The sequence below is a fragment of the Haemorhous mexicanus genome, chromosome 2, assembly GCF_027477595.1.
Source record: "Haemorhous mexicanus isolate bHaeMex1 chromosome 2, bHaeMex1.pri, whole genome shotgun sequence".
Classification (NCBI taxonomy): domain Eukaryota; kingdom Metazoa; phylum Chordata; class Aves; order Passeriformes; family Fringillidae; genus Haemorhous; species Haemorhous mexicanus.
Genome location: NC_082342.1, coordinates 1,184,118 through 1,209,300, shown reverse-complemented (window position 1 = coordinate 1,209,300; position 25,183 = coordinate 1,184,118). Strand labels below are relative to the sequence as shown.

Genomic DNA, 25,183 nt, shown 5'->3' with positions numbered 1-25,183 from the left:
ATCTGTGAGTCTCCGTCATCATCAACAGAAGCTCCTTCCCTACGTGGATCTTAAAAATAAAGAGCTCCCACAAATTTCAGATCTGCAAATGCTGGATATGCCTGAAAAGCTGGATCTTTGCTGCCTGGGATCCTAATTACAGGCCTGGGATTCCTGCTTCAGACGCCCTTGGCACACCTGTCCTCAGCAAAGGAAAATCCTAGAAATTCCCAACTGTTGCTTCCCATTCAAGCTAAAAAAACAAACACAAAACCCCACCTCAAGATTATCCACCTAACAAAGCACTGTTAAAGCAGAGCATAACATGAAATACAGATCACAGGCATGTTTTTATATTGATTTCACATTGATTTTACTCTCTCTCTGCACAGGTGGGCAAGAAGGAAGTGCAATCACATCCTTACTTTCTCCAGAAATCAGGCTTACACAAATTTTTCTGGGAAAAAGTTCCCCCTGGGAGGGTGGGCAGGCCCTGGTACAGGGTGCCCAGAGAAGCTGTGGCTGTCCCTGGATCCCTGGCAGTGCCCAAGGCCAGGCTGGACACTGGGGCTTGGAGCAGCCTGGGACAGTGGAAGGTGTCCTTGCCATGGAAGGGGTGGCACTGGATAGGCTTTAAGGTCTCTCCCAACCCAAATCCTTCTGGGATTCTATGAATTTGCAAAAATAAACACAGCCCTGCCACTGACATTCTTCCCTGGTATGTAGGGATATCAATGTTTGTGACACAAAAGCAGGAACAAAGTGATTCAGTTGAGTGGAAGGAACAAGAAGGTGACACCATATAAACAGCCCTGGAGAACTGTGTCTCTCCAACTGGCATTTGAGTCTCATGGAAATAATTCCTAAAAATTTATTCCCAGTTTTAAACAGTGACAGATCAAGAATCAGTATTTTTTAATTTGGAGACTTAAGAGACCATCAACAGGTAAAAAAGCAGACAGGTGGATTTTATTTCTTGTCACTGAAACAGAAATCTTCATCTGTTCACTGAAGGGATGCACGGCACGAGAATCCAGCAGCACCCAGAGGGACCACGGGATTGGAATTTGGAACCAGCAGAAAGAAAATACTACAGAGCATGCCAGGAGCTGTTTCCTAGTCAGTCATTCCAGACTGAATATCCCTACCGACTGAAGGTGAGAAGTGAGGGATTTCTAGCAGCAAAACTGAGCCCAGCTGCTGAGGAAGATCAGGGCACAGGAAGGAGGGAGCTCGCTGGGGGCAGGAACAGGGAGAGGAATGCCCCAGCACAGGGAGAGACTTTGGGAATCGCAGAGGAAACAGAAAGTACACGGAGCACTTGTGCTGCGGAAAGGGAAACCGGGGGCCTCTGCAGATCCCATCAGCCCCAAAGGCAGGGCTGGGACACAAATGGAGCTCTAACCCCTGCTGAAGGGAGGAGGGAGCTCTCAGAGGGAGATATCAAAGTTGGGCTCCCCTCCTGACAGCCCCGACAGCCGCTCTGCAGAGAGCTGGGAATGCTCTCAGGGCTCCTGCTGGGAGCACGCCGGGCTCTGAGCACCTGAGGAGCAAGGTCTGAAGTGTCAGCACACCTGGAGCCAGAGCCAGAGGGAATTCTGGGCACGGCTCTGCCAGCAGGTGACATCCCAATGTCCCACTTCCCTGCCAAGCCCAGGCCTTGGAGCAGTTCCCAAAGGCAGGCAGCGCCCTGGATCCCACACACACCTCGGAGCCGGGCTCTGCCAGGCACACCACAGAGTTCAATTTAGCCCCGATTCAATTATCATCTTAATTGTGCCTCCAGCACAGGTACTGCAGGCCTTTCACAGAACTGCTGCTCCAAAGCATTCTCACTCTGCTCAGAACTGCTTTCAGCACCTCCCTGCCCTGGTCTTCCCTGTTATCCCTCGGATCATGGGGACCAGGGAAACTTCACTTGATCCAACAGACTGTAACCCCCCCTGGGTTGCTCACCTACTGCAGTGCAGGCTCACCATGGAGTTTGACAGGTGATTATCAACCAAGAGCAGAAAGCACCTCCACAGATGTTCTCCCTAAATGACTGTATCCCGCTTATTCCACGTAAATTTTTCTGCAATTCAGGTTTCTCACTCCGAGGAATATTTTCTGACCAAACTCCAAACACATTTTGCTTCCAGTCCCTTTGTTCCAGAGGATATATATCTACCTGTCCTAAAGAAGTGTGCCTTTGCTGACAGCCAGGAATTTTAATCAGCTGAAGAATAGACCCCAAACCCCCTAGAACTGGACAATAATATCTGTAACACTTATCCCACCTTCCCTAAAATAAAGCACTGGATTTGGGAGAGAAAGATTCCTTCTAAAAACCATCAACATTTGCTTTGGTAAATAAAAAGTTGGGATGCATAACAGGATAAGTTGGTATTTGCAACTTACAGAACAAAAGTTAACCAGATTTGACACAAATTTAATGCAAAATACACAATGCTGGTTGATATCAGTCCTTTTAATAACTATGGATGTATAACAAGAATAAATATACAGATCATAGTTGTTTTTTGTTTTTTTTTTTTTTCAAATAGACCCAACCATGAGGGTCAGGAGAATCCATGAAACAGTTAAAATTCAGAATCAGAAAGAACTGGGAAAAAAAAAGAAAAGAAGCATTTGGCCTCTTCATACTAATTTCCTTTTTCTTTACATTGCTCAACATCGCTCCTCAATTTGAGTTCTAATCAACAACCACTTCACAGCTCACATTTTATGAAATAATGCAGTTGATGCAATCAAGTCCAGCAAAATGTTTCCCTAAAGATGTTTCCATCATTCACATTCCTTTAAAAAAAAACACACACATACAAAAAAAAAAAAGGCTCTGGCTTCCTCCATCACTCTTTAACAGCAAAAATAAACACACCACTGCATCTTAAATCATATTCTGATTAAAACCGAAATAGAATCTTTCTGGGGTTTCTTTCTGCTTAGCACAACATGTCTTTGTCCAGGAGAGGGGGAAAAAAATACCCTCAACCTGCTCATTTTTCTGCACTTGACAATAATGAGCACCAAATAAATAAAATTCAGCCTATGGAACTACAAACCATAACCCAAAACCCATCACCATGTGCAGTGGGGGGCAGAAATGCCCCCAGAACCCAACCCGGTGCAAAACCTCTTTCTGCTAATGAATATTTATTTCATTTCCATACTTCCAGGCTCCCCTGCTTTCCATAAAGGACTGAAACCAAGCTCCTTTTTGGCATTATTCCCCCACAATATAGCGATGGACTTCGCTGCCCTGAACGCCACAACGCCGACAACAGAGCGTGCGAGCAATCATTAGTAAAAACACATTTTAAAAGAAAAAAAAAAAAAGGGAGAGGGGGAAATAATCCACATTTTCATAAAAAAACGACCGGAACAGGCATTTTATCCAGGCAGAAAATCTCAACGCCGCCTTGCATTTCCCAACCTGGACGTCCCTGCTTTCATTCCTGTGGATGCTGCGCGCCGACATCCCCCCGCTCCGCGCAGCCTTTAACCATTTTATCCCCATTTTACCCCCATTTTATCCCCATTTCAGCGGCATTCCCCCCCGGAGCGGGGCTGCGGGACAGGCTGAGCCCGGCCCCGGAGTTGCCGGCGGGCTCGCCGATGTCCCCGCAGCTCCGCCGCCGGCCCCACGTGCCCCTGGGCTATTTCGGGGGGCTCGCCCACCCTTGGGGGGCACCCCCGGCCCGGGCATCCCGTCCCCGCTTCCCAGGGATGGGAGTGAGCCTGGAGCGGGGGAACAGCCCTGGAGGGGACACAGCCCCTGCCAGGGGGGACAGCGGGTTTTGGGGGGCAACAGGCTGGGGGGCACAGCCTGCTGCGCCGGGGGGAGGGACAGGGACACACGGCGGGCTCCGGGGCTCGGAGAGCGGGGACACACACAGAGCCCCGGGGAGAAGGGGCTCCGCGGGGACACCGCGGCGGCAGCCCGGGGGGACACGGGGAACACGGGCTCCGCCGGGCTCCCCCCGCCCCAGGGCTCCGCTCTCCGCTCCCCCCGCCCGGGGCTGCGGGGTGCTGCCCCACCGCCCCCTCCCTCTGCAGCCCCCGGCCGCCCCCCTCCATCACCGCCGTGTCCCCACGCCGCCACCCCGTTCCCGCCGCTGTCACCCGCGGGTGTCCCCCCTTCCCTTCCCCTCGCCTTACCTGCGGCTGTTCGGGCGGCGGCGGCCCCTGTGCCGGTGCAGCAGCTCTCCCTCTCCCTCTCCTCCTCCTCCTCCTCTTCCCGCTGCTCCCGCAGCCGCCAGCCGGGAATGGGGGGGGTAGGGGGGGCAGTACCACCAGCGGGACCGTTACAGCCGCCGCCACTGCGGGGACTACAGATCCCGGCATGCTCCGCGCATCGCCGCCGCGGTCCGCCGATGGTCGCCCCGCGCGAGGAGCCATGGGTAGTGTAGTCCGCGCGGCAGGCGGGGGAAGGACAGAAGGCGACAGGGCCCGGACGGGCGTGGGGCGTGCTGGGAGGTGTAGTACGGCAGGGGTAGAACCGCCGGGCATGGCGGGAGCTGTAGTTCAGCGATGCATGACGGGAGCTGTAGTCCGCGAAAGCTGATGGGAGGCAGAAGGCCGCTACGGGAATCCCACCGGGCCGTGCCAGGCGGGGCTCCGCGACCATCCGCGAGCTGATCCCGGCTCTGGGAGACCATTCCCGGGTCGCCTGGCGGGCGCAGGGCGGTGGGCCGGGAGCCGGAGGGGAGCGGGGAGCCGCGGGGCCCGGCCTTGCCCGCCGCCCTCACGGAGCGCTGCCTCTCCTGCTCCTCGCAGCCGCACCCGCCCCTCCCTCACGCTGCTCAGGGCAGGAAAGGAGTTTTTTGGGAAGGCGTGGAGAATCCCGTGGGTCGCCAGGGATTGACACTGCCCCCACCCCGGATCCCTGACAACAGCGGTTCCGTGTGTGTTGCTGCTGTTTTTGGTGGCGAGCCGCGCTGTGCGCTGCGCTCCGTGAGCCGTGGGTGTGGAACGCCTCCCCCGGGAATCGGGGAATGGGCACCGCCGTACCAAGGCTCTGCTTCCCTGCCCTGGGACGGGATGGCAAACATGCCGGAGCGAACACCTCTCCTTGTGCATTTCTCCTGCAGGAACCCAGCGGCACCAAAGGGACACACATGCTCAGCTGCAGGAAGAGGAGGCTCCGCAGGGATTTGCGGGGTTTAACCCGGTGCCCAGCTGTCCCCAGGGTGGGGATGACAGGAGCAGCAAGTGCTGTCCCCACGTTCAGCTCTGAACCCCCTGAGCTCCCGCCTCCACAGCGCCCTGGAATCTGGGGAGACCCCCTGTGGAAGACAGGGATTTCCTGAGAGGTGGGAAGAGTTTTGGAAATTCATAAAACGCGAGGCTGTGGCTGGGATGGGGGAGATCCCCAGCAGGCACCTGCAGGCAGAGCTGGAGGAAAAACAAACCAGAGGCATGGAAGTTCATGGATTTTATTAAACAACCCCCGGCTGCTATGGAAAACGGGGGGGAAATCCAGGATCTGGCTCTTCTGAGAGTGTATTCCCTTTCGCTGGCTGGAAATAATTTCCTGGCTCTTTGGGTCACCATTTCCACCCAAATTTATCCTATTTAACATTAAAAAAATCCCACCCTAGTTGACAAAAACAACCCTATAGACCAAGCCCCCCAAATCCCAGAACAGCACTATTTCCTTCCCAAGAGGAATGCCGCAATGGAAAAGTTTTGATAACAATTAACTCCAATTAATGTCTCTATGGAGAGACAGCCCAATCCAGTGGATAAATCCAAATTTCAGCCCAAAGCCCTTCCTAGGGGAACTTTTTTCCAGATTCATGGCAGGACAAAGTCTCTGGCCCAGCTGGATTTCCAATCAATCTCCCTGATTTGGGGAATATTCAGCAGCACCAGGATGTTTTGCAGCCCCACAGCCAGCACGGGGAGGATGCACAAGGCTGTGAGTGTGGGCTGAGGGGGTGATTCCCATTTCACTCCTTTGGGATCATCCACCAGGCTGCTGGATTAATTTAATTCCTTCTAAAAAAAGCAATTAAAGCCAGCGATGGAGGGAGAGAAGGGGAAAGGGCTTCACATTGAAAAAGGTGCTGGAATAGAAAACATATATATATATATACAAATAAATAAAGTGTTGCCATGTGCTCAATAAACATCTTTTGTTAACAGCCCAGCCTCAGCTGTCACCTGACTTGTGTCTTGACGTCCCCAAATAATCCAACCTCATGTCCCAGAGCCCGGGACCGTTCTAATTCCAGCAGAAGCCAGGACAGGCGTTGATTTTGACCCAGAGGATTGCTCACTCCACTTGGAAATTCATTTCAGACGAGCACTTTTGTGCATAAACTCGAGTTTTTCCTGGTTTATTTTGGCACGAAACACCTCCTCAGAGCCATTCTCAGCAAAATCCTGCGTGGCCCAGGCATCGCTCCCCGTGCCCAGCTCGGTGCGGGGCAGCAGCTCCTCCCCGGACCCCCAAATTCAGGCTGAGCCCCTTCCCAAGGGCACCGGCACTGCTGGATGGAAAGGGAGGAGAGAGAGCGAAAGGGGGGATTTGGGAGCTGCCGGATAAAGCACGGACATCCCCGGCGGGCAGCGGCTTTTTGGGGCTAAAGCGGGCTAAAGCGGGGCTTTTCCCGGCGGGCAGCGCTGGGGACGCGGGTGCCGGACTACAGCTCCCGGCGAGCCGCGCGGGCGGGCAGAGCCGGGCGGCGGGAGCGGAGCGCAGCGCATCCCGCAGCGGCACCGCCGCCTCCGCCCGGTGAGGGATGCGCGGGGCGGCTGCGGGGGGCCGGGACAGCGGGCATGGGGAACGGGGCACGGAGGGACACTGCCGGGGGGCCGGGACTCAGAGCTCAGGGCTCCTGAGCGGGGAGGAACGGTGCCACGAAATGCGGGTACGGAGGGGGGAAGATGTCAGGGATGCGGGATGAGGGCAGGAGATGTGGGTAACGAGGGTTGTGAGCAGAGTGGGATGAGGGTGAGTGCAGAGGGGTGGGGGTACCTGGGGGTGCCAGGGGTTGGGGGTATCCACAGGCTGGGATTTCCTGGGGGATGTGGGCAGTGCAGGCTGAGGGTGCCAGGGGATGGGGGTATCCACGGGCTGGGATTTCCCGGGGATGTGGCAGTACGGGTGATGGTAGCAGGGCTGCAAACTCCATGGGGACCTGGATACTCAGGGGTTCAGGCACTCGGTAACGCAGGCACAGAGGTGCCAGGGGCTGATTGTGCCTTGCCGTGCCCCCAGAGCTGGTGGGAGGTCCTGGAGGCCATGCCAGGGTGCTGAGTTCCCATCACTGGGAGCTGGGATTCCCAGTGGATACGGGGGCCATGGCCGGGGAACTGCTCCTGCCTGCCCCTGGGGTGTTGGCTCTGCCCGGGGACCTGGGGAGCGATGACTTCATGGCCTTATTAAGGACTAATTTCCATCCAGGCAGGGAAAATAAACAAGTGTAGGTGTCGTTTAGCATGGAAAGTTACTGGGGCTGTGGGGAGGCACTGCCTGCTTTCATACACGGCCCGGATTTCTGCACTTACCTCCACGGGCCGATAATCCCTAAATCCCAATGAGATTAAGGCAGGAGGAAAGGTGGCCACAACGTTTCCCACATGACGAAATCCCGCGTCTGCCTAGCCCCGATTAACCCGGGCGCTGAGCTCAGCCCCCAGAAATACTGGGAGCAGCAAGGGTGAATCCCTGTCCCTGGAGGCTGTGGGGAGGTGGGAGCCATGGGCAGAGGTGGGGACGAGGCAGGAGCTGCTGTTTTAACCCCACTGTTGTTCCCAGCCCAGCAGATCCGGTGAAGCCCGCGGCAGCCATGGCGCTGGTGAAGAGCGGTTGGCTTTGGCGCCAGAGTAAGTGCCACCCTCGAGCTTTCCAGGTTGGGAGCCCCCCCAAAAACACCTGGGGAGGTTTGCTGGGAAGAGGTGGGATGTGGGGGACACAAGGAGCCCAACCTGGGCGGGTAATCCACGGCAGCAGGGAGATTGTGGCTTAGCCGCTCGCGGATTTACGTCAGCAGAGAGAGGGGCTGCCTGCCATGAAAACGCACACGGCTCCGTGTCCGGGGCTGGATCTGCTCCTGGATCCGCTCCCGTGCCTCGGCAGGGCAGCACCCAATGGCCTGATGGCTTTTTTGGCAGCTCTTTCCCACTTACAGCCACCTGCTCAGGCTGCCCCGGATGCTCGTGCCAGGCACGGGTGTCCTGTGGGATGCAGCGGCTCCCAGGAGGGATCCAAGTGTGGGGGATGAGGTTGTGAGCGCGCTGGCCGTGTCCCACGGGGCTCGCTGGGCTCCTGCACCTGCTCCCTGTCCCACCAGGCTCCATCCTGCGCCGCTGGAAGAGGAACTGGTTCGTGCTCTACCTGGATGGCAGCCTGGTTTACTACCACGACGAGACGCAGCGGGACATGGACGGCCGGATCCACATCAAGTACAGCTGCCGGGACGTGCGGATCGGCCGCGAGTGCAAAGGTGAGCCGAGCCCCTGCTCCCAACCCCACCCCATGTGCATTCCCATCCCCATCCCACGTGTGGCTGTGCCCCTCTTAAACGAGGTTCCACCTGTGCACATCCAGCAGACCCCCAAAATTACCCATTAATAACCCCCAGGCTGCCCCGTTCACCCCTCCTCGCTCGCAGCCGGGAGACGCTGGATGGTCTCTGCTGTTGCTTTTCCTGGGGGAAGGAGGGAAGGAGGGAGGAAGGAAAGAAGGAAGGAGGAACTCTCCTCCTGGTTTGTGCTTGTAACAAACAGGATCCCACGGCCCTGACTCATCGCTCACGTCTCGCACAAACAAGGGGAACAAAGCAGCAGCTTGGCGGGGCCCCGCAGCCCACGCCGCCGCACAAAGCGCCTTTCTCGGGCTGGGAGCGGCCGTGGGAGCACAATCCCACAGCTTTGTGCTCACCACACGGTCCTGCCAAGCTTCACAAGGGGGAACACACGCGAGTCTCGGGGATTTAAGATTTTGCTCTTGCTGGAGCTCACGATCCCACTCCAGCATCTCCCGTTCCTACAAAATTTGGGTGCGCTCCGGCAAGTTCAAAGCAAAGGCAGCTCGGCCTCGTGGCCTCGAGCAGATTTTTGGCAGTTTGCTGCCCTTCCGTGTTCTTTCTGCCATGGGGGTGGAGGTTTCTGCCCATCAGCTCATTCCTTGTGCTGGCTTTTAACCTGTGAGAGCCTGACTGCATCCTCCACATGCAGACGGAGCCAAAACTAAAGCCAGCAGCTCTTGTGCCAGGAGGAATGTGGAGCCAGGGGAGGCTCTGTGGGACACCTCCTTGGCCGAGGCTGGATCCCACCCCATCCCTTCCCTTCACAGACGTGCAGCCGCCCGAGGGGAGGAGCCGGGACTGCCTGCTGACCGTGGTGCTGCGGGACGGCTCCAAGACCACGCTGTGTGCCGAGAGCGAGGACGATGCCGTGTAAGCGACTTTTCCATCCCAATTATCCCAGCCTGGAAAGGGCCTCGGCCGCAGGAGAGCCCTGTCCTGCTCCCAGCACATCCCACCCTTGGCTAAACCAGCCCCCAGCCCCTGTTCTCAAACACATTTGCAGGGCAAAAGGTGCAGGAGGAGATCTGGGGCTCTCACTGACTAATCCAGAGCCAAAAGCAGCTGGTTTTGAGCAGTCAGTCTCCTGATGGGGGAGTTTCCTCATGGATAAGATATCCCCTCTTGGCATGACTCAGGAGAAGGATTTTCATCATTATTTGGAAATAAAAAGTCTGAATGTGAAGCCCTCACTGGCTTGAGGCAAACTGCCCTTTTTAGCACTGTTCCACTTCTATTTATTTCTAAAAAATTTAGAAGTTAATTTAAAAAATAAAAATTTATAAGAATTGATTTTTTTAAAATAAGAATTTTAAAAATTAGCAGTGGCAAACTTTCAGCTGAACTTGGATGGAGGGAAACATGCTGTGGCCAAGCAGAACTTCATCAACTGAGCTTCACCTCAGCCGAGTGGAAATTCATCCATTATGTGTTCTTCCCCCCAGATTTAGGTGTGGTTTTCCTGCCTGCCCTTGTTTTAGCCAGGGCCATTCCCAGGGACCGCCCTGTGCCCACCCCTGTGGTGTCTGGTACCTCTCAACACATTCCCAATCCCAGCTGTTGGCCCAACAGTCATTTAACAGGGAATTAAAGAACAGTGCCACATCCAGGTCCTCGTGGGGAGGGAGGGGACAATTCCCACCCCTCCAGCACCCACCAAAAATGAGTGCCTCTGTTTTGTTTGCAGTGCTTGGAAGATGGCCGTGCTGGAGGCTAAATCCACCCCGGTGAGGCTTTGTCCCCTGAGCAGGGACACCGTCCTGGCACGGGATTTGGGATTCAGGATTTGGGCAGGGAGAGGTTACCCCAACCCTGAGCTTGGGGGAGCTCCCCAACACCCACAGGGCAGCCTCAGGGCTCAGGGAAGAGGGTGGGGAGGGGTTGGATGCCACCACTGATGGCAGGTGACAGAGCCACGTGCCCTGCTGGAGGGTGACGGGAGGAGAGTTAAGGTGACAGGGACACGGGGTTTTGGGGACACAGGTAAGGAGACAAGGACACTGTTAGGGTGACAGGGACAACATTAAGGGGAACGGGGGCAGAGTTGATGTGGTGGAACACAGTTAAGGTGACAAGGGCACACAGTTAAGGTGACAGGGACAGTTAGAGGCAATAGGAGCAAAGTTGAGGTGACAGGGACACTGTTAAGGGGAATGGGGGCAGAGCTGAGGTGACAGGAACACAGCTAAGATGACAGGCACATGGGTAAGGTGACAGGGACGATGTGAAGGTTATAGGGAAACAGTTAAGGGGAATGGGGTCATGGTTAAGGTGACAGGGACAGGTGAAGGGAATAGGAGCAGAGTTAAGGTGGCAGGGACACTGTTAAGGTGACGGGGACTCTGTCCGGTGACAAGGAAGGGGCAGAGTCAGCATGGCCTGAGCACAGGCTGTCCCCAGCCCTTGGGACCGCTGGGATTGCCCACCCAAGTGCCCCAGGGGGAGCTGACCCCACACTCCCCCATGTGCTGCTGCAGGTGCACGTGTACGACCCCTACGACGACGACTACTACCAGACGGTGCCCCTGGACTCCCACCAGGCTGCCTACATCAGCTCCGGCCACTACGGCCACCAGTACGGAGGTGGGTGGCCCGGTGGCCCCGGGGAGGGGTGGCCAGGGCCATCCCCCCCCGCTGACAGCCCGTTTTCCCCGGCAGCTCCCGGGGTGACCCACGTCATCGTGTGCGAGGATCCCTACCGCGTCTCCGGGGACCAGATGGCCCTGGGGCTGCTGGCCGGGGCCGCCACCGGCGCCGCCCTGGGCTCCTTCATGTGGATGCCCTGCTGGTTTTAGCGGCTGCCAGGCTGGGCCACAGCCCCCCTTCGCTCCCCAGCCCTGCCTCGGAACCTGCTCTGAGCACCCCTCAGCCTCCCCAGGACACCCCGGGGGCAGACTCCTGCACACGCCCTGCTCCCAGCCCCAGCTTCTGCATTAAATAACCCCCAGGTGCTTCAGAGCCCCCCAGACCCACTGCAGAACCCCATTGCACCCGATTCCCGTCGGCAAAGATTCCCTGGGCCATTGGCAGAGCTTCCCCATCCCAAACTTCCACAGGGAGCTGGCTGCAGAAATTCCGAGTTTGGGAGAAGGAGGGAAAGTTTAGTTTTTTAAATTTAATTTGGGGGGAAGTGGCTGGATCCTTTTTGGCTGGGTGAACCCCACAATGCAGAGGCTTTTTAAGGGCTTTGTTTGGGAAGGCTCCAGCACCAGAGGGCACCACAGGGATGCTCAAGAGGTGGGTAAAAGATTAAGGAGGATGAAAACCTTTGCGGGATTTCCACCCCTTTCCAACAAGCACCGGTCCCCTGGGCATGGCCAAGTTGGAGAAATGGTGCAAAACCCTCAGGAATTGAAGTTAAACCATTGGGAATGAGGCTGAGGGGAGCCCAGGGAATATCCCAACCTCTCCAGCCGAGTGGGTGGGACACACAGCATCCTCAGTTTCACCCTGATTTTTGGGATGGGGAGAAGGGCAGCTCTCCATGGGGACCAGGGAGCCTTTCTGGCAGCCAAGCCGGGATCTTCACAGCAGGGATTTGGGATTGAGGGGGGACACACCAGGGACAAACCCGTGGTCTTGCCAGGGGACAAGCAGCAGCTCAGGGTTTTGGTTGGGCGATGGAAGAGGTGAGGCACAGTTGCCAAGTGTTGCTCCTAGAGCCAGGATGGTATCCTGGAACCACGACTGACATTGAATTTAGGAATTACAAACCCCACAGCTGGATAGAAAACCACCAGTGACACCAGCACCCCAGCCTGCTCCTGCCTTTAGAGCCCTGGGTCAGCTCATCCCTGTGCCCATCAGGGGATTGGGATATCCCAACACACCATCCTCATCCTCTCCTGCATTCCCTGCCTCCCTCCTGCTGTGCACCCGCTCCTGGAAAAGGGAAAAAAAATTCAAAAAACCTCTTTGAAGTCTAATAAAGGCAGTGAAAAACCAGCCCTGGCCTGAGGGTGAGTGAGGATGAGGAGGGAACACTCAGTCTCAGCCACCTCTGGGGGTGGGAAGGATTGTGTCCCCCCGGAGAGCTGCTCAGGGGTGTCACCAGCTCCCCTCTGCCTCCCTGCCTTTCCAGCTGGGAGCTGTGGGGTCGCACCTCCAGCCTCTGGGTGTGGCACAGTGGGACACAGAAGGGACAAAGCTGCCCCAAAAATCCTGCTCCTGTGCAAGAGAACCACCATTTGTGCTGGCAGAGCACTCCTTCCTCTGCATCACACATTCATGGGATGAGGCAGGGCTGCTTGGGAAGGGCCCAGCACAGGGTCAGGCAGTGCCAGCCCCACTCGAGGTGGCTGAACACAATCCCTGGCTCTGCTGGATGTGCAAAGCAGGAGCCACGCCTGGCTCCCAGCTCCTAAGGCAGGCATTCAGCCCCTCCATGCCTCTGCTAATTCCAGCACAAAGCCCAGCTCCCAAGGGCTGGAGAAGAGAAGGATCCAGCCCCCCACACCTCACTGCATCCTCATCCCTGTGCCTGTGACCCTGCAGTGCTCACTCAGAGGCACCTCCCCGTGGCACTGCCACTCCTGGGCCGCTGATCCAGCCCCCATGGCTACTCCTGCTGCAGGGGTGGGCACGGGAGTGAAACAGCTCCTGTGACACGGGGCCATGTCCCCATTTCCAACCTGTGACACGTCCCAGCTGTGTGTGCTGGCATCCCAAAATCCCCGTGTGCCAGGCTGATCCCCCAGTGTGAGAGGGGAGATCCTGCCCCTGAGCCCAGGTGAGACCCCACCTGCAGAGCTGCCCCAGCCCTGGGGACACAGCAGCAGCACCTGGGGCTGCTGGAGAGAGCCCAGAGGAGGCTCCAGAGCTGCTGCAGGGCTGGAGCCAGGCTGGGAGAGCTGAGGGTGCTCACCTGGAGAGGAGAAGGCTCCAGGGAGAGCTCAGAGCCCCTCCAGGGCCTGAAGGGGCTCCAGGAGAGCTGGAGAGGGACTGGGGACAAGGATGGAGGGACAGGACACAGGGAATGGCTTCCCACTGCCAGAGGGCAGGGCTGGATGGGATATTGGGAAGCTTTTCTGGTCAAGCTGTGCCAAGACCTCACCACCCTCACAGAGAAGAATTTTACTCTAATATCTCATTTACCAATCCAATATCCATTTTATGGCTCATGGGCCAATGTGCATAATCCCAGGTGAGACACACTGGGAGACGGAAAGATCTGGAAACTTGTTACCAATAGCAACATGACCTAGAAACTCTCTGTCCTTCCCATGCCACGTCCAGCTACTGACCTGCAAAAGCTCCTTTTCCAGAGCTCAGACACCCATGCTCCTCATCACTGCAGTACCTGGACATGCTGGAACTGTTCCTGCTTCTCTCCTGCTGTGCTGGTCTCTCAGAGATCCAGGGACATGGAGCAATCCAGGCAAGGACAGTGCTGGAGCAGCCTCCAGCAGCAATTCCCAGGGTCTTCATGCTGCTGGTGGCAGGCAGGCCCTGCACTAGGGAGCTAAATGAAGCAGCAATTAAAAATGATACAAATTATTCTGAAAGCACAAACAATTGATCCACAGCCCACAAAAGTACCTGGCTTGGCCTGCTGCACTCAGCAGGGGCTTCCCAGGAGCTCGTGGTGCCTGAGTGGCACTGAGTAGGAGCAGAGGGACAAGGAGTGCTGAGGGACAGGGATCAGGGCTGACCTGCTCCATTCTCAGCTCCCACCCAGACTCGCAGCACTCCTCTCTCCCAGCAGGGAGAGCTGCTGAAGTTCCAAAGCTCAGAACAACTCCAAAACCCCTCGGAAAAACGGGACCAGCAGTAAGGAGCAGGCACGAGCCATTAAAGCCCATTATGGCCACAAACCACCTGGAAAATGAATCCTACAATATCCCATGGCACAGGAGTCTGCTGGGGGCCACCTGACCCTTGCTGGGCTCCAAAATCACTTCTCTGGAAATCGAGCAGCTCAGGAAATGTCAGATTAAACTTCCAGTTTCCATACAGCCCCCCTTCCCAAGCTGATGTAAGCACAGGAAAGGTCAGTGCCAAACCACCAGTGCTGGGAGCATGGATAAATCCCACTTTCTCCCTTCCCTGCCCTGTAGCCAAGGAGCCACTGGCTGTGGGAGAGAGACTTCAGTGCTTTAATTAGCAATAACTTTAATCAAGCCTTTAATAACATCCTCGTTCCAGACGTGCTCTCCGGGTGGCCGACAGCGAGCACTCAAAATGGCTCTAATTTATATCCAAACCCTCAGAAACAGGTGGCAAGCCTGGAAAATTCGATTTGGGAACAGCACCAGCAGGGCAGAGCTGTAGGACAGCAGGAGCATCATCACCCAGCTGCCTGCAGCCCTTCCCTACCCCTCATCTTCCTGGGAAGGGCAGAGCTGCAATTCCACAGGAGTTTAATTCCCAACATTAATGGGAGCCCAGCCTTTCCAGCATCCATCTGGGCAGTCAGCTCCATTCTGCTCCTACAAGAGGATCCTAAATAATTTATAAAAATCCATGTTTGACTTCACCAGGCACTCGGACCAGGGTGGGGAAGGGGAAAATGGTTAAAGAGAGGGGGGAAATAAAATCGGTATTTTTGCCAATTGATGAAAAATCCCTTCAACTGATGAAAAAACAATTCCACTGGTGAAAGCCCAAGCCCAGCAAGCCTGAAAAGGCAGAGGGAGAGCAGCAGAAGAGGAGGCAGCGCAGATGGGAGGGAGAGGCTGCTCCGAGGTCCGGCTGTTTGCAGCTGCCTCCCTGACTGCGGGAGCGCCGGCAGCCGGTGCCGCAGCCTGCCCGCCCCATTTATCTTCCTTCGGGGCTGGGACATGCCCAGCATGGAAAAAGGTGCTGCTGCCGCAGGTAGGGAGAGCCCTTGCACTTTGATTGCCGAGGATTCGGGCGCTGGAAGCAGATCTGCAGCGAGGGGATGGCTCGGCTGCCGCAGCAGCTCTGCAGATGCTGCCAGGTGGATGCTGAGGCTCCTCCAGCCTGGAAAAATCGGGGCTGATCCCACCAGCGAGCAAAGAAGCCATCAACACCCTCCAACCCGAGCCAGACAATCCCTCCTGGATTTTGGAGCCAGGCTGGGAGAGGGAGCTCGACCCAGTGCAGCCACGAGCGAGCAGCCAGGAGCACCCTCCAGAGCTGGTGGGTGCCCCCCACCCATTCCCTGCTCCACAGCAGCCCCGTCCCTGCAGCTCAATCCAGACCCCCTTCACCAGAGGGAGCTGGGAATTGGGATAGCAGTGGGAGGTGAGAGTCCCAAGGCTACCCACGGCAGCAGCCAGGAGGGATGGAGGAGGTGAAGGTGGTGTTTGCAGAGGCTCCCACCCAGGGCAGCACCTGGAGGTGCCGGCTACAAGGAACAGAAGCTCCCCCAGTGACAAAAACCTTCTCCAGGAACTAGTCCCCCCCCAAAACTGTTCCCATAGCCCTAGTTCCACCACTACCTTCCAGTTTCACAGCCCATTTATTCATGGTCCTTTTAACAGTGAAGAGCTGGATCAAGAGACCAAGGTTTGGGCACACACAAATCCAGTTAATTCCCCTTCCCTACTGGCTTGGAGCAACCTGGGCTAAGGGAAGGTGTCCCTGCCCTTGGCAGTGGGTGGCACTGGATGGTCTTTAAGGTCCCTTCCAACCCACCCATGCTGTGATTGCAGGATCCTCTCCCTCAGGAAAGCAGAGGGTAACTCAACACAGAGCATCTGTTACTCACCTCCCCGGCCCCGCAGACCCGGCTGCCGTCTCCAGCAGGAAGGAGGCTCGAGGAGGATCCTGCCCAGGGAAGCTGGGCTCGGTGCACCCGTGTCCCAGGGAGCTGAGGCAGTGCTGAGGCCGCCCAAGGTGCCTTTGGGAAGGGAGCAGAGGCAGCAGCTGGATGCAAGGAGCGGGAAGGGAGCAGAAAGGCACAGCTCAGCCGGCAGAGGCCGGGCTCCGTCCCCGGCATCGCTCCTGGCGCGCTGGAAACAATGGCAGAGACAGCGCAGCAACAGCAAACACAGCCCCACAACGCCTTCCCCGTGCCACAGAGCCCCCCAAAACTCCTTCTGCCTGCACAAGAGCCTCCTGCAGCACCTCAGCCCCCCCAGGAGCTGCTCCTCCCGCCTGCGCTGCGCTGCAAGTGCTGAGAGAAGAGACCCAGAGCTTTCCAATGAGACAGGTATTTATTTAGTTCAAGCACTAAGGATTTGTTCTCTTGTTGTTGGTTCATATTATCAAACAGAGCTGAGGTACCAGTGACATTCCAACATGAAGAAAAGGAACCTTTTTTTTCCCCTTACACAATTTCTTCAACTACTTTTATCAAGACAAAACGTGAGGCATGGAATAGCTGCATGATGGACTGTACAACGAGCAAGCCAGAGCGGGGAGGAGAAAAGAAACGGAGCCGAGACCTTCACTCAGAAAATCGCACAAAAATCAGCACTAAGAACATCTGTTCCCATGGTTCCACTGGCCACGCCCATGGAAGAAAAGAAATTTAAAATCTAAAACCTGACAGATGGATGGTGCAAAAAAAAAAAACAAACCAAACCAAACCAAAAAATTAATATAAAGACCATGTTGCTCCTGTGCTCACCTTTGAAGTGTGCTTTCTCTGGAGAGCTGGGACGAGGACAGGAGTGAGCCCTGTTAAGCACAGGCTAACAGCAAGGACATGCACTGAACGTACCTGGCTGTGCTCCTGCAGCCCCCTGGCCGTGCTGAACACGGAGCTGTGGGAATGCTGCTCTCCAGACCTTTGTTTCCAGTGACTTCTGGACAAACCTGCTCTCAGGTCTTCCAGGAAAAGCGTCCAGGCTGCTGGTCCATCACAGCCCGTATGGGCTAAGCCAGCTCCTTAAATCCAGTGCTTAAAGCTTGGGACTGTGGGAAGCAGAGGGGGCTGGTTCTATCAGAAGCAAGAAAAAAAAAAGGATATGCTTGTGGGGAACAGCCAAATGAGGACCAACAGAAGCTGCACGGAGAACCAAAGGAGAAAAAAGCAAACCAAAGCAAAGGAAGAAGCAGCAGGATGAAGCATTTCAGCACGGTTAAGAACAGTACAACAAAGGAAAAGCAGCCAGGTTTCCTTCCCCCAGAGAGTTTCTTTTAAATAAAGAATGATCCTTTGTCACATATCATTGATGTTTATTTCAAGACATGCCACGTCAAAAAAAATTCGCCTTTAATATTGCATTAGAAAAGCACTTTTACATCTCGTTCTGCCTTTAAGTTATTGTTGTGCAGAGTTGCTAGAAACCCAGGGCAGGGCATGAGCCTGGCATTCACCTCAGGAATGAAGATTTCCAACTCTTTTATGCCCGCTTCCTGGGGAAAGTGGTGGTGAGGACGATTCCCTTCCTCTCCCCCAGGTGGTTATTTTAGATGGTAGAGAGAGGGGCAGAAGAGAACCAAGGAGGAGCCTGAATATTCCCTTGCAATTGTCCATTTACTTCGCAATCGCAACACAGACTCGAGAATTCCTTCCTGCACTGTAACTCGGCCAGAGTCGCCCAGCAAACAATGTATTTACAATTGTGTTTATTAACTTACACAGCAACTTCACAATGACTAGTAAAGATTAAAAGGGTGCACTTCTAGTGTGTTTCATTCCGTGTTTCTCGGGTAGCTACATCTCGCAACATCAGCAAAGCTCTACACAGATTCCTCAGCCAAAGGAAAACAACAAAATCAGCACTGGAAGGAGTAGAAAAAAATTAAAGCCGAGAAATAAATATCAAAGAAAAAAAGGGTTAATCGTGAGCCTAATTCCGTAGAAAACTAAATTACTAATTATTTAACCAAACTATACAGCTCTAGAGAACCAAACTAAACCAACTTGGAAGACTGAACAAAAAAATTAAAAAAAAAAAAAAGAGCTAAAAAATAAAGGCATAAATCTGCATAATCAGAAGTTGGTTTCCATCCTACTCAAGTCCCTCCCTTTCCATCTAAGATGCCTCAACTAGGATTCTGTAGGATCAAAGTAAACACCCCTTCCCCACCGACCTATGCCCACGCTCTGGAAAAGCGGGTGCCATTCCCCCTCTGCTGGGGCAGCCAGCTGCTCTTCCCTCTTTCTCCCAAATTTCCAAGGTTTCAATCGGCTTAGGCAGGTTTTAGTGCCAGTCCTGATTTCAATATTTCCCCTAAGAAAACAAAGAAGCAAAATGCTTTCTCTTCCAAACAGCTGAACTGTTACGTTCCCATCTCTTGGGCAGTAATAATTCACTTCATTGGTGTTCTACTTAAAAAGGACAAAAAAAAAAAAGCTCTGAAAACTCATTTTGCACTCGAAACATTATTTCCCTGTTTCCTGCAAGTGTTTTGCTAATGCACATCCACCTTTTCCTTCCCCCCCAAATCCTCCAGAAGCCACTCATCCCAAAGAGCCCGTCCGTGTTTCCCAGTAATGCTTCCTTGGAAACGTGTCCCCGCTGCCTCGGCGAGAATTCCCAGCTCCAGCAGCCAGCAGTATCCAACCCTTGCTAAGGCCAGGCTGGGTCTGGACACCAGGCAGACTCGCAATTAAGAGCTTGGGGTTAATTTGTGTTTAATTATCAAGGATAAGCCTTCGACCCTCGGCATCTGCCGCCTCCCCCTGTGATTCCGCCTGCTGTCTACGCATTCCCAGTTTCTGAGAGAAATTCCAATGGGTCAGATTTGCAAGCCTTCTTCTGCACATACATCTCATCTAGGTCCAATTCCAAACTTACTCAGTTGCCATCATTTCAAAGTGCAATATCATAACATATTAAAAAAGGAACAAATATTAAGAAATTGTACCTATTTTTTTGTTTGGATTTTCTTCTCTTTTTGTTTTTTTTGCTTTTGTTTTTTTTTTAAAGTTATACCTAGAATATGGTGGAATATTTTGGCTTTTTTTTTTTTTTCTTATAAATAATGAAGACACTGACATTTTGTTGGTGTGTGTGTGTGGGGGGGGTGTGCTTGTGAAGCTAAAGATCATCTCCACGAGACAGCCAGCGATGATGAACTGCGATACGTTATTACGGAAAGGGGAAGGTTCAAGCCAATATTCACACTGCAGTCAATGAAGAGGACAGGGAGGGAAAGCAGTGATGTTCTGGAGAAAGGTGGAAGCCACATGGTATTAGCAGGAACAGCCTCCTTCACTGACAGGCTGCTCTTGAGGCTTTTCCAGTTTTATGTCAATCACTGGAAGGAGGAAGTTAAGGCAAACAGATCTCCGACTCTGTTTCCCTACCAAGAACGAGATTTTGAATGGCATTTTCAGCGCTTCCCGCTGAAATACTTGGAAAGACCAGCTCAAACCAAAGGTTTCTCACCCGCCCCTCCTGCACTAGCACTGGAACATGAAACTTGCAGCAAAAACAAGGTCAGACCCCAATGTTTGTGTCTAACCAGTCCCCAGCAATCCCACTGGTCTCTTGCTGTGGGAATTCAAGACGCATGGATCCGCTGAAAGGTCTAATCGCCGCTTCTGCAGAACCACAGAATCACTCAGGTTGGAAGAGCCCTCTGAGATCTCCAAGTCCACCTGCTCCCCCAGCACTGCCAAGGCCACCAGCATCTCACGTCCCCCAGTGCCACATCCACATGGCTTTAAATCCCTCTGGGAATGGGGGGTCCACCACTTCCTGGGCACCACTGCACACCGCCCACTCCCAGAGCTCTGGCTGTGCCACCCCGACCCCCTCACCAATCCCTGCTCAGTTAAACCTCTCTGCTCCCCCCAGCAGCCAGCACGGCCCTGCCACCAGCCTGAATTCCCCCTTCCAGTGACAGCTGATGTCCCACAAGGTCACTGCAGAGCTGGCTGCTCACAGCCTGCCTGTGAAAAGCAACTCCTTCTGCAGCAGTGCTTGAATTCCCAGCGGATGCCCTCCAGCTACAGCCTCATGAGCCTTTCCCAGGAGGAGCTTTGAATGCTAATCCCCAGCTCAGAGCTGTTCACCACAAGTCTCCAGCGTTCCCCTTATCACAGAACACAGAGGCAAAGAGATCACACAGCTGGTACTTCCAACTTATTTCTTTAGGGGGTTGAAGCTGCTTTTTAAAGAGGTCCGGAGAAAATAAACATGGAAATGGGAACAGAAGACAGGCAATTCATCTCCAATGTTTGGTCCACTTGGCTGATTTAAAGCTTAAAGTGTGTTTAAGTTGGAGATGCTTGACATGAGCCTTGACAGCTTCATCTCAGAGCATGAATGGGTCAAGATCCTTGAACCCTCCATGTTTTGCAGAAGTGCCCCCGTTAATCCTAATGCAGCTGCCTGGGAGAGAGGATCCCATCCATCCCTGCTATCTGCAGGCTGCAGGAAGCCCAATTCCCAGTGCCCTAAATGCACTCCCATTTAGGGACTGCTGATCAAACTCCCTGCCACAGCCCCTGCCTGTGCACTCTACCCACCCTCATTAAGAAAGATTGTTGCTCATTAACCTTTTGGGGACCTGCATAGTGAAATATTTCTGATCGCTCAAGTCCCTGTCACACAAAGCCTGTGCCTCAGCAGCTGCAATCCCCAGCTTCCCAAACCCTTCTTTTCCCCATGAATCAGATGCTCTGACAGAATTTCAGTGCCAGGCTTGTCCCACTCCCACAGTTCCTAAGACCTCCTTCCTCCAAGGCACAATTTCTCCTCTATTTACCAGCTCCATGATCCCTGCTGCAAATAAAACCAGCAACCCTGGAAAAACAGCTCTTCCAAGCACACCCACCTGGCCAGGTCGGTGATTCCAGTGTAGCCATACTGCTTTCCAAGCCTTTTCCACCCCTCATGCCACCTGCATTCCCTTGGCTGAGACTGACCCCATCAGTTCAGTCTTCTCCCTCCCATCACAGAGATGCTGCCTGGGGTCCCAGGCTGCCCTGGGAGGTTATGGGATCTCCATCCTTGGAGATTTCCCAAGTTTCCCTGAATGTGACCTGGAGAAACTGGCTCAGTTTGGGAGTCAGCCTTGCTTTGAGCAGGAGGATCAGAGAAGGGCCTTCAGAGGTCCTTTCCAGGACCAGCTTGGTTTTGGATTCTGTCAGTCAGGTCTGCAAGAACCACAGGGGTTTTTGTTCAGACCTCTTTGCAGCTGTTTTCTCCCATCTTCCACACATTCAAACACCAAGCAAGGAATCCTTTTGGATTACCATTCCTTCCCCTGCTGCCTCCACCCTCAGCACCCCTGCTCCCAGCCTTCCAACCCACCAATCCTCCTTCCTCAGCTCGCAGGTTACTTGCCCCTATTCCCCCTTTCTTTGGCATGTCCAGGAGCTGAGCGAGGGCAGCAGAGGATTTTCCTGGTGCAGGGTAATGCCTGGCACAGGCACAGAAAGGATACTGTCTTCTCTACTTTTGTCTTGTGTGCTTTCCATCCCAGGCAAGGCAGCTGCCACACGTCGGAAAAGCTGCAAAGAACCACAGAGGGAACAGATGAAAAGAATGGCTCCCCTCGGCTGAGGCAGTTCAAACAATGATTCAACACATCCCCCAGCACTATTTACATTGCTCAGACCCAAAATCCTGACACCAAATATAACCTTTATTTCTAGAAAAGGGCAAAGCATAGCTCTTGTTGGTGGAGATCAGAGAGCAGCGTGCAGCAAACCTCCTGCACCGTCTCTGCAAACAGGATGGGGGGATCCAGCATTCCACCCCACACCTGCCACAGATGTCCACAGACCCCAACAACATCCCCAGGGCAGGTGGGAATTACATTTTCACACCTCCCCAGAGGATTTCAGAGGAGCATGGACATGCTGATGAAGGCAAACACACCATCCAGGAGCCTGTCACTGCATCAGCCCAGCCGACACACATGGAAGAGTGTCAAAAAATGGGATGCATGGAAAGGATTTCTCCCAAGACTCACCTACCTGTGGCTCAGGCTCCTATGGAACAGACAAAGGAACGCAGCCAAACCTAATCCTCAGTTTGGTGCCCACTCCATGGTTTTCCTATGTCCACATTCAGGGCATAAAGCACAGAACAAAGGCATCCAAAGCCTCTCACTTGAACACCACCTCCAGTTTCCCAACAAGGTCTGAGCTCCAAACTCTCCTCATGGTTTTATTCTACTTGAAGGAGGCAATATGGAACAGGACCAATTCCCTCTCCTGCAATTCCTACCTCTGCCCCTGAAGTTCAGACTGGTAATTCCCACCACACGGCTTCTCCTGGGCCCTGTGGGTGAGGACCCTGTAGAAAATGCAGGAGAAGTGCCCTGAATCCAGCTGCCTGTCCCCCCTGCCCAGGATGCTGTCCTTCCACCACGTGTTCCCAGTGCATCCCCGGCGCGGCGCGGCAGCCCCGGATCCTGCGGGTCTGACGTCAGGCCTGGAGTGTTCCACTGCTGCACGCTGTTCTGCCTCTCCTCAAATGACACAAAGCTAAACCACTTATTCCCAGTGACCCATTTTCCACAGAAAACCCAGCCAAAGCCCTGCCAGCCTGTTTACATCAGGGATGTGGGTACCTGACCAGCCCCGCGGGTCCCTGCCCAAGGGCTTTCCCCACTCGGGCTCCCAGCGTCCCAGTGATGCTCCCACCATCCTAAGGTGACTTTGTTGGCTTGACAGCCCCTTCCAAGCTCACCACGAGCAAGCCCCCAGGTCTGTCTGGGATCTTTCTTGGCAGGAATCTGGCACACACTGGAATCTGAGCCAAGGATGGGTCTGAGAAGTCGGGGACTTGATGTAACTCCCGAATTTCAGCCAACAGTTCCAAAGCAAAAAGCTTAGTACACCCCTCTCTGTGTTTCTGTGGACCTTTGCCATTAACCTGGATCTTCCAGCCTCCCTGAAAACCTCAGGGAAATCCTCACAGGCCAACCAGGAAGTAACAAATTCCAGATGCTAAACTCTACCTAAACTGACAGCAGGAATGCCCAGACAGAGGAAGGGTGAGGAGTCTTTAAAAAATCCTCAGCTGATGGAACCAACTGGAATTCCTGCATTTAAACCATACTGCTGACAGAAAGGCTATTTAAAATACAGTAATCCTTTCTTTACATTAAGACCAGGAATAAAATGATGCTTTTTGCAGTATTTCTCCCCTAAATTATCAGACTAAAAATAGGAATTTGGCAACTAAGAAAAATCAACTTTATTTCTTATTAACCTTCTGCTTATCAGCCCCAGCATATGTGAATAAATCCAATTAGGGAAACTTCCTGATGGTTGGAAAGCAGCCTTCCCACAGGGCCCTCGGAGCTTCCTGGTGCTGTCAGCCCCGAGCCAGTGTGTGTCTGTACACACATATACATGTTTAAATGTTTGTGTGGGTATAAAAACACAAGTATTGATGAGCATCCAGGACTTTTTTTCCAAGGCAGGAGTTAAATGCAGCAGCTGAAAGACTAAAAGCCACACAAACTCTCTTTCAGCGCTCAACTCTGCAATCTGCTTCCTGATAGAAACTCTGGAAAGAAGCCTCATCTCTCACCATCAGTTTCAAGTCATTTGCCAAGCTGTGCCTTTCCTGCTATTCCAGCCAAAAAATCCCAACAGATCAGGGTCACAAAGGACTGCAGGCATAAACCAGTTTTCAGCCACATCCAGCAGCAATATGGACAGGACGGGAAGATCACTGTCCAGATGGAAAGGCTGGGCAAGAAACCTGTTCCCCAACGCAAGGCAAACAAAAATCTCTCCCTAATTCCCATTCTCTGCAACTCCGAGGGTAATTCTTGCCCATCAGATGGGTAAGAATCAGAAGACAGGAGAAAGAGCCCAGCTCTGTGAGAACAGGGTCACAGAGGGGCTGTGCTCAGAGAGCTGCTGCCGTGAGAAAGTTCTTTTGCCAAGGACCACATTCATCCCTGGCTCTTCCAGGGCCAGCGTGGAGTCTGCCAGGTACTGCTGGATGGAGCAATTGAAGGGCTCTCCCTCCCCTCTCTTTCTACAAGACAGCAAAATGAACCCTGACATATTCTGGGCATGAAATCCAGAGACTAACAATAAGATTCCCTGCAATACGGAGTGCCGAGACAGAGCAGGAATGGCAAAGTCTTTTAAAGCTTATTCAGGGCTGACAGAATGAATCAGAGACTACAGTTCTCTGCATTAAAAGGAGCAAGTTATCTACTTCTCTTCTCCAGCTTAAGGCTCCCCTGGCATTTAGTCTTTGCAGGATCCAAAAGCCAGTCTTTTCCCCTCTGCTGCATCGGTTTAACCCCACAATAACACTACCAATGCTTTTATTCCCTAATATCCACTCATTTTTCCTTCAACACTCCCTGCCCAAAGCCAGAGGAGGAACAGGAAGTGTGAAGGACCTTGGGGACTGCAAACAGCTCTGCAGTCAGAGATCCAACAGCAGCCAGCAGTGAGGTGCCATCCTCAGAACTCTCCCCTTTCCTGACACAGGGAATGGCAGGAAAAGCCTGGCAGCAGCACCATCCCCTCTGCCTCTCTGCTGGTAGAAGATCCTGGCACTGGAATAGCTGCTGTTGGAAGAACAGAGCATCTCACCTACTGGGGTCCCAGCACAAAGGCAGGCCCTCTAGATCTGCAGCACAGCTGCAGGGAGCTGGAGGCAGTGCTCATCCCTCTTATCTCTTCCAGCAGAAAAGGATGAACCAGAAGCTAAAAGCAGCACCAAAGGACAAAAGTGCCCTGGATTCCCACTGAGGAGGAGCAGCTGCAAGAGTCAGAGCCATTCCCTCCCCAGGCAGGACAAGGAATTCAGCTGTATCTGGATGAAAATTCTGTATGAAGATTAACTGAGACAGTGATTGTTCTGCAGGATGAGAAT

General features: G+C 53.8%; 3 protein-coding genes across 15 annotated transcripts in view; 1 reads left to right on the top strand and 2 right to left on the bottom strand.

Moving 5' to 3' along the window:
* Positions 1 to 4,624, bottom strand: part of FAM168A (family with sequence similarity 168 member A) — a 130,843-nt gene extending 126,219 nt beyond the window's left edge. For 6 of the 9 annotated variants that reach the window (XR_009489832.1, XR_009489833.1, XR_009489834.1 and 3 more), the window contains exon 1: positions 4,141 to 4,624. The gene's annotated coding sequence lies outside the window, so the exon portion shown is untranslated. The remainder of the gene's footprint in view (positions 1 to 4,140) is intronic. The other 3 variants (XM_059871212.1, XM_059871197.1, XM_059871235.1) reach the window with 3 other exon arrangements.
* Positions 4,625 to 6,661: 2,037 nt separating this feature from the next.
* On the top strand, positions 6,662 to 12,461 carry PLEKHB1 (pleckstrin homology domain containing B1). Its single transcript, XM_059871377.1, has 7 exons — positions 6,662 to 6,721; positions 7,748 to 7,815; positions 8,283 to 8,435; positions 9,287 to 9,389; positions 10,204 to 10,243; positions 10,994 to 11,099; positions 11,175 to 12,461. The coding sequence occupies exons 2-7, from the start codon at positions 7,779 to 7,781 to the stop codon at positions 11,309 to 11,311; spliced, it is 576 nt and encodes a 191-aa protein (XP_059727360.1). The 5' UTR covers positions 6,662 to 6,721; positions 7,748 to 7,778; the 3' UTR covers positions 11,312 to 12,461.
* A 6,982-nt stretch (positions 12,462 to 19,443) lies between these two features.
* Positions 19,444 to 25,183, bottom strand: part of RAB6A (RAB6A, member RAS oncogene family) — a 42,119-nt gene continuing 36,379 nt past the window's right edge. For all 5 annotated transcript variants that reach the window (XM_059871363.1, XM_059871332.1, XM_059871324.1 and 2 more), the window contains 2 exons: positions 21,771 to 21,837; positions 19,444 to 19,634 (listed from right to left, as the gene is read on the bottom strand). In XM_059871363.1, coding sequence (XP_059727346.1) covers positions 19,570 to 19,634; positions 21,771 to 21,837 — 132 coding nt within the window. In that variant the 3' untranslated portion in view covers positions 19,444 to 19,569. The remainder of the gene's footprint in view (positions 19,635 to 21,770; positions 21,838 to 25,183) is intronic.

Bases quoted from the DNA above. Each gene is read 5' to 3' on its own strand.
- PLEKHB1 (XM_059871377.1), top strand. From the start codon at position 7,779: ATGGCGCTGGTGAAGAGCGGTTGGCTTTGGCGCCAGA. The intron at 7,816-8,282 runs GTAAGTGCCACC...CTGTCCCACCAG, and splicing joins CGGTTGGCTTTGGCGCCAGA to GCTCCATCCTGCGCCGCTGG. The intron at 10,244-10,993 runs GTGAGGCTTTGT...GTGCTGCTGCAG, and splicing joins TGGAGGCTAAATCCACCCCG to GTGCACGTGTACGACCCCTA.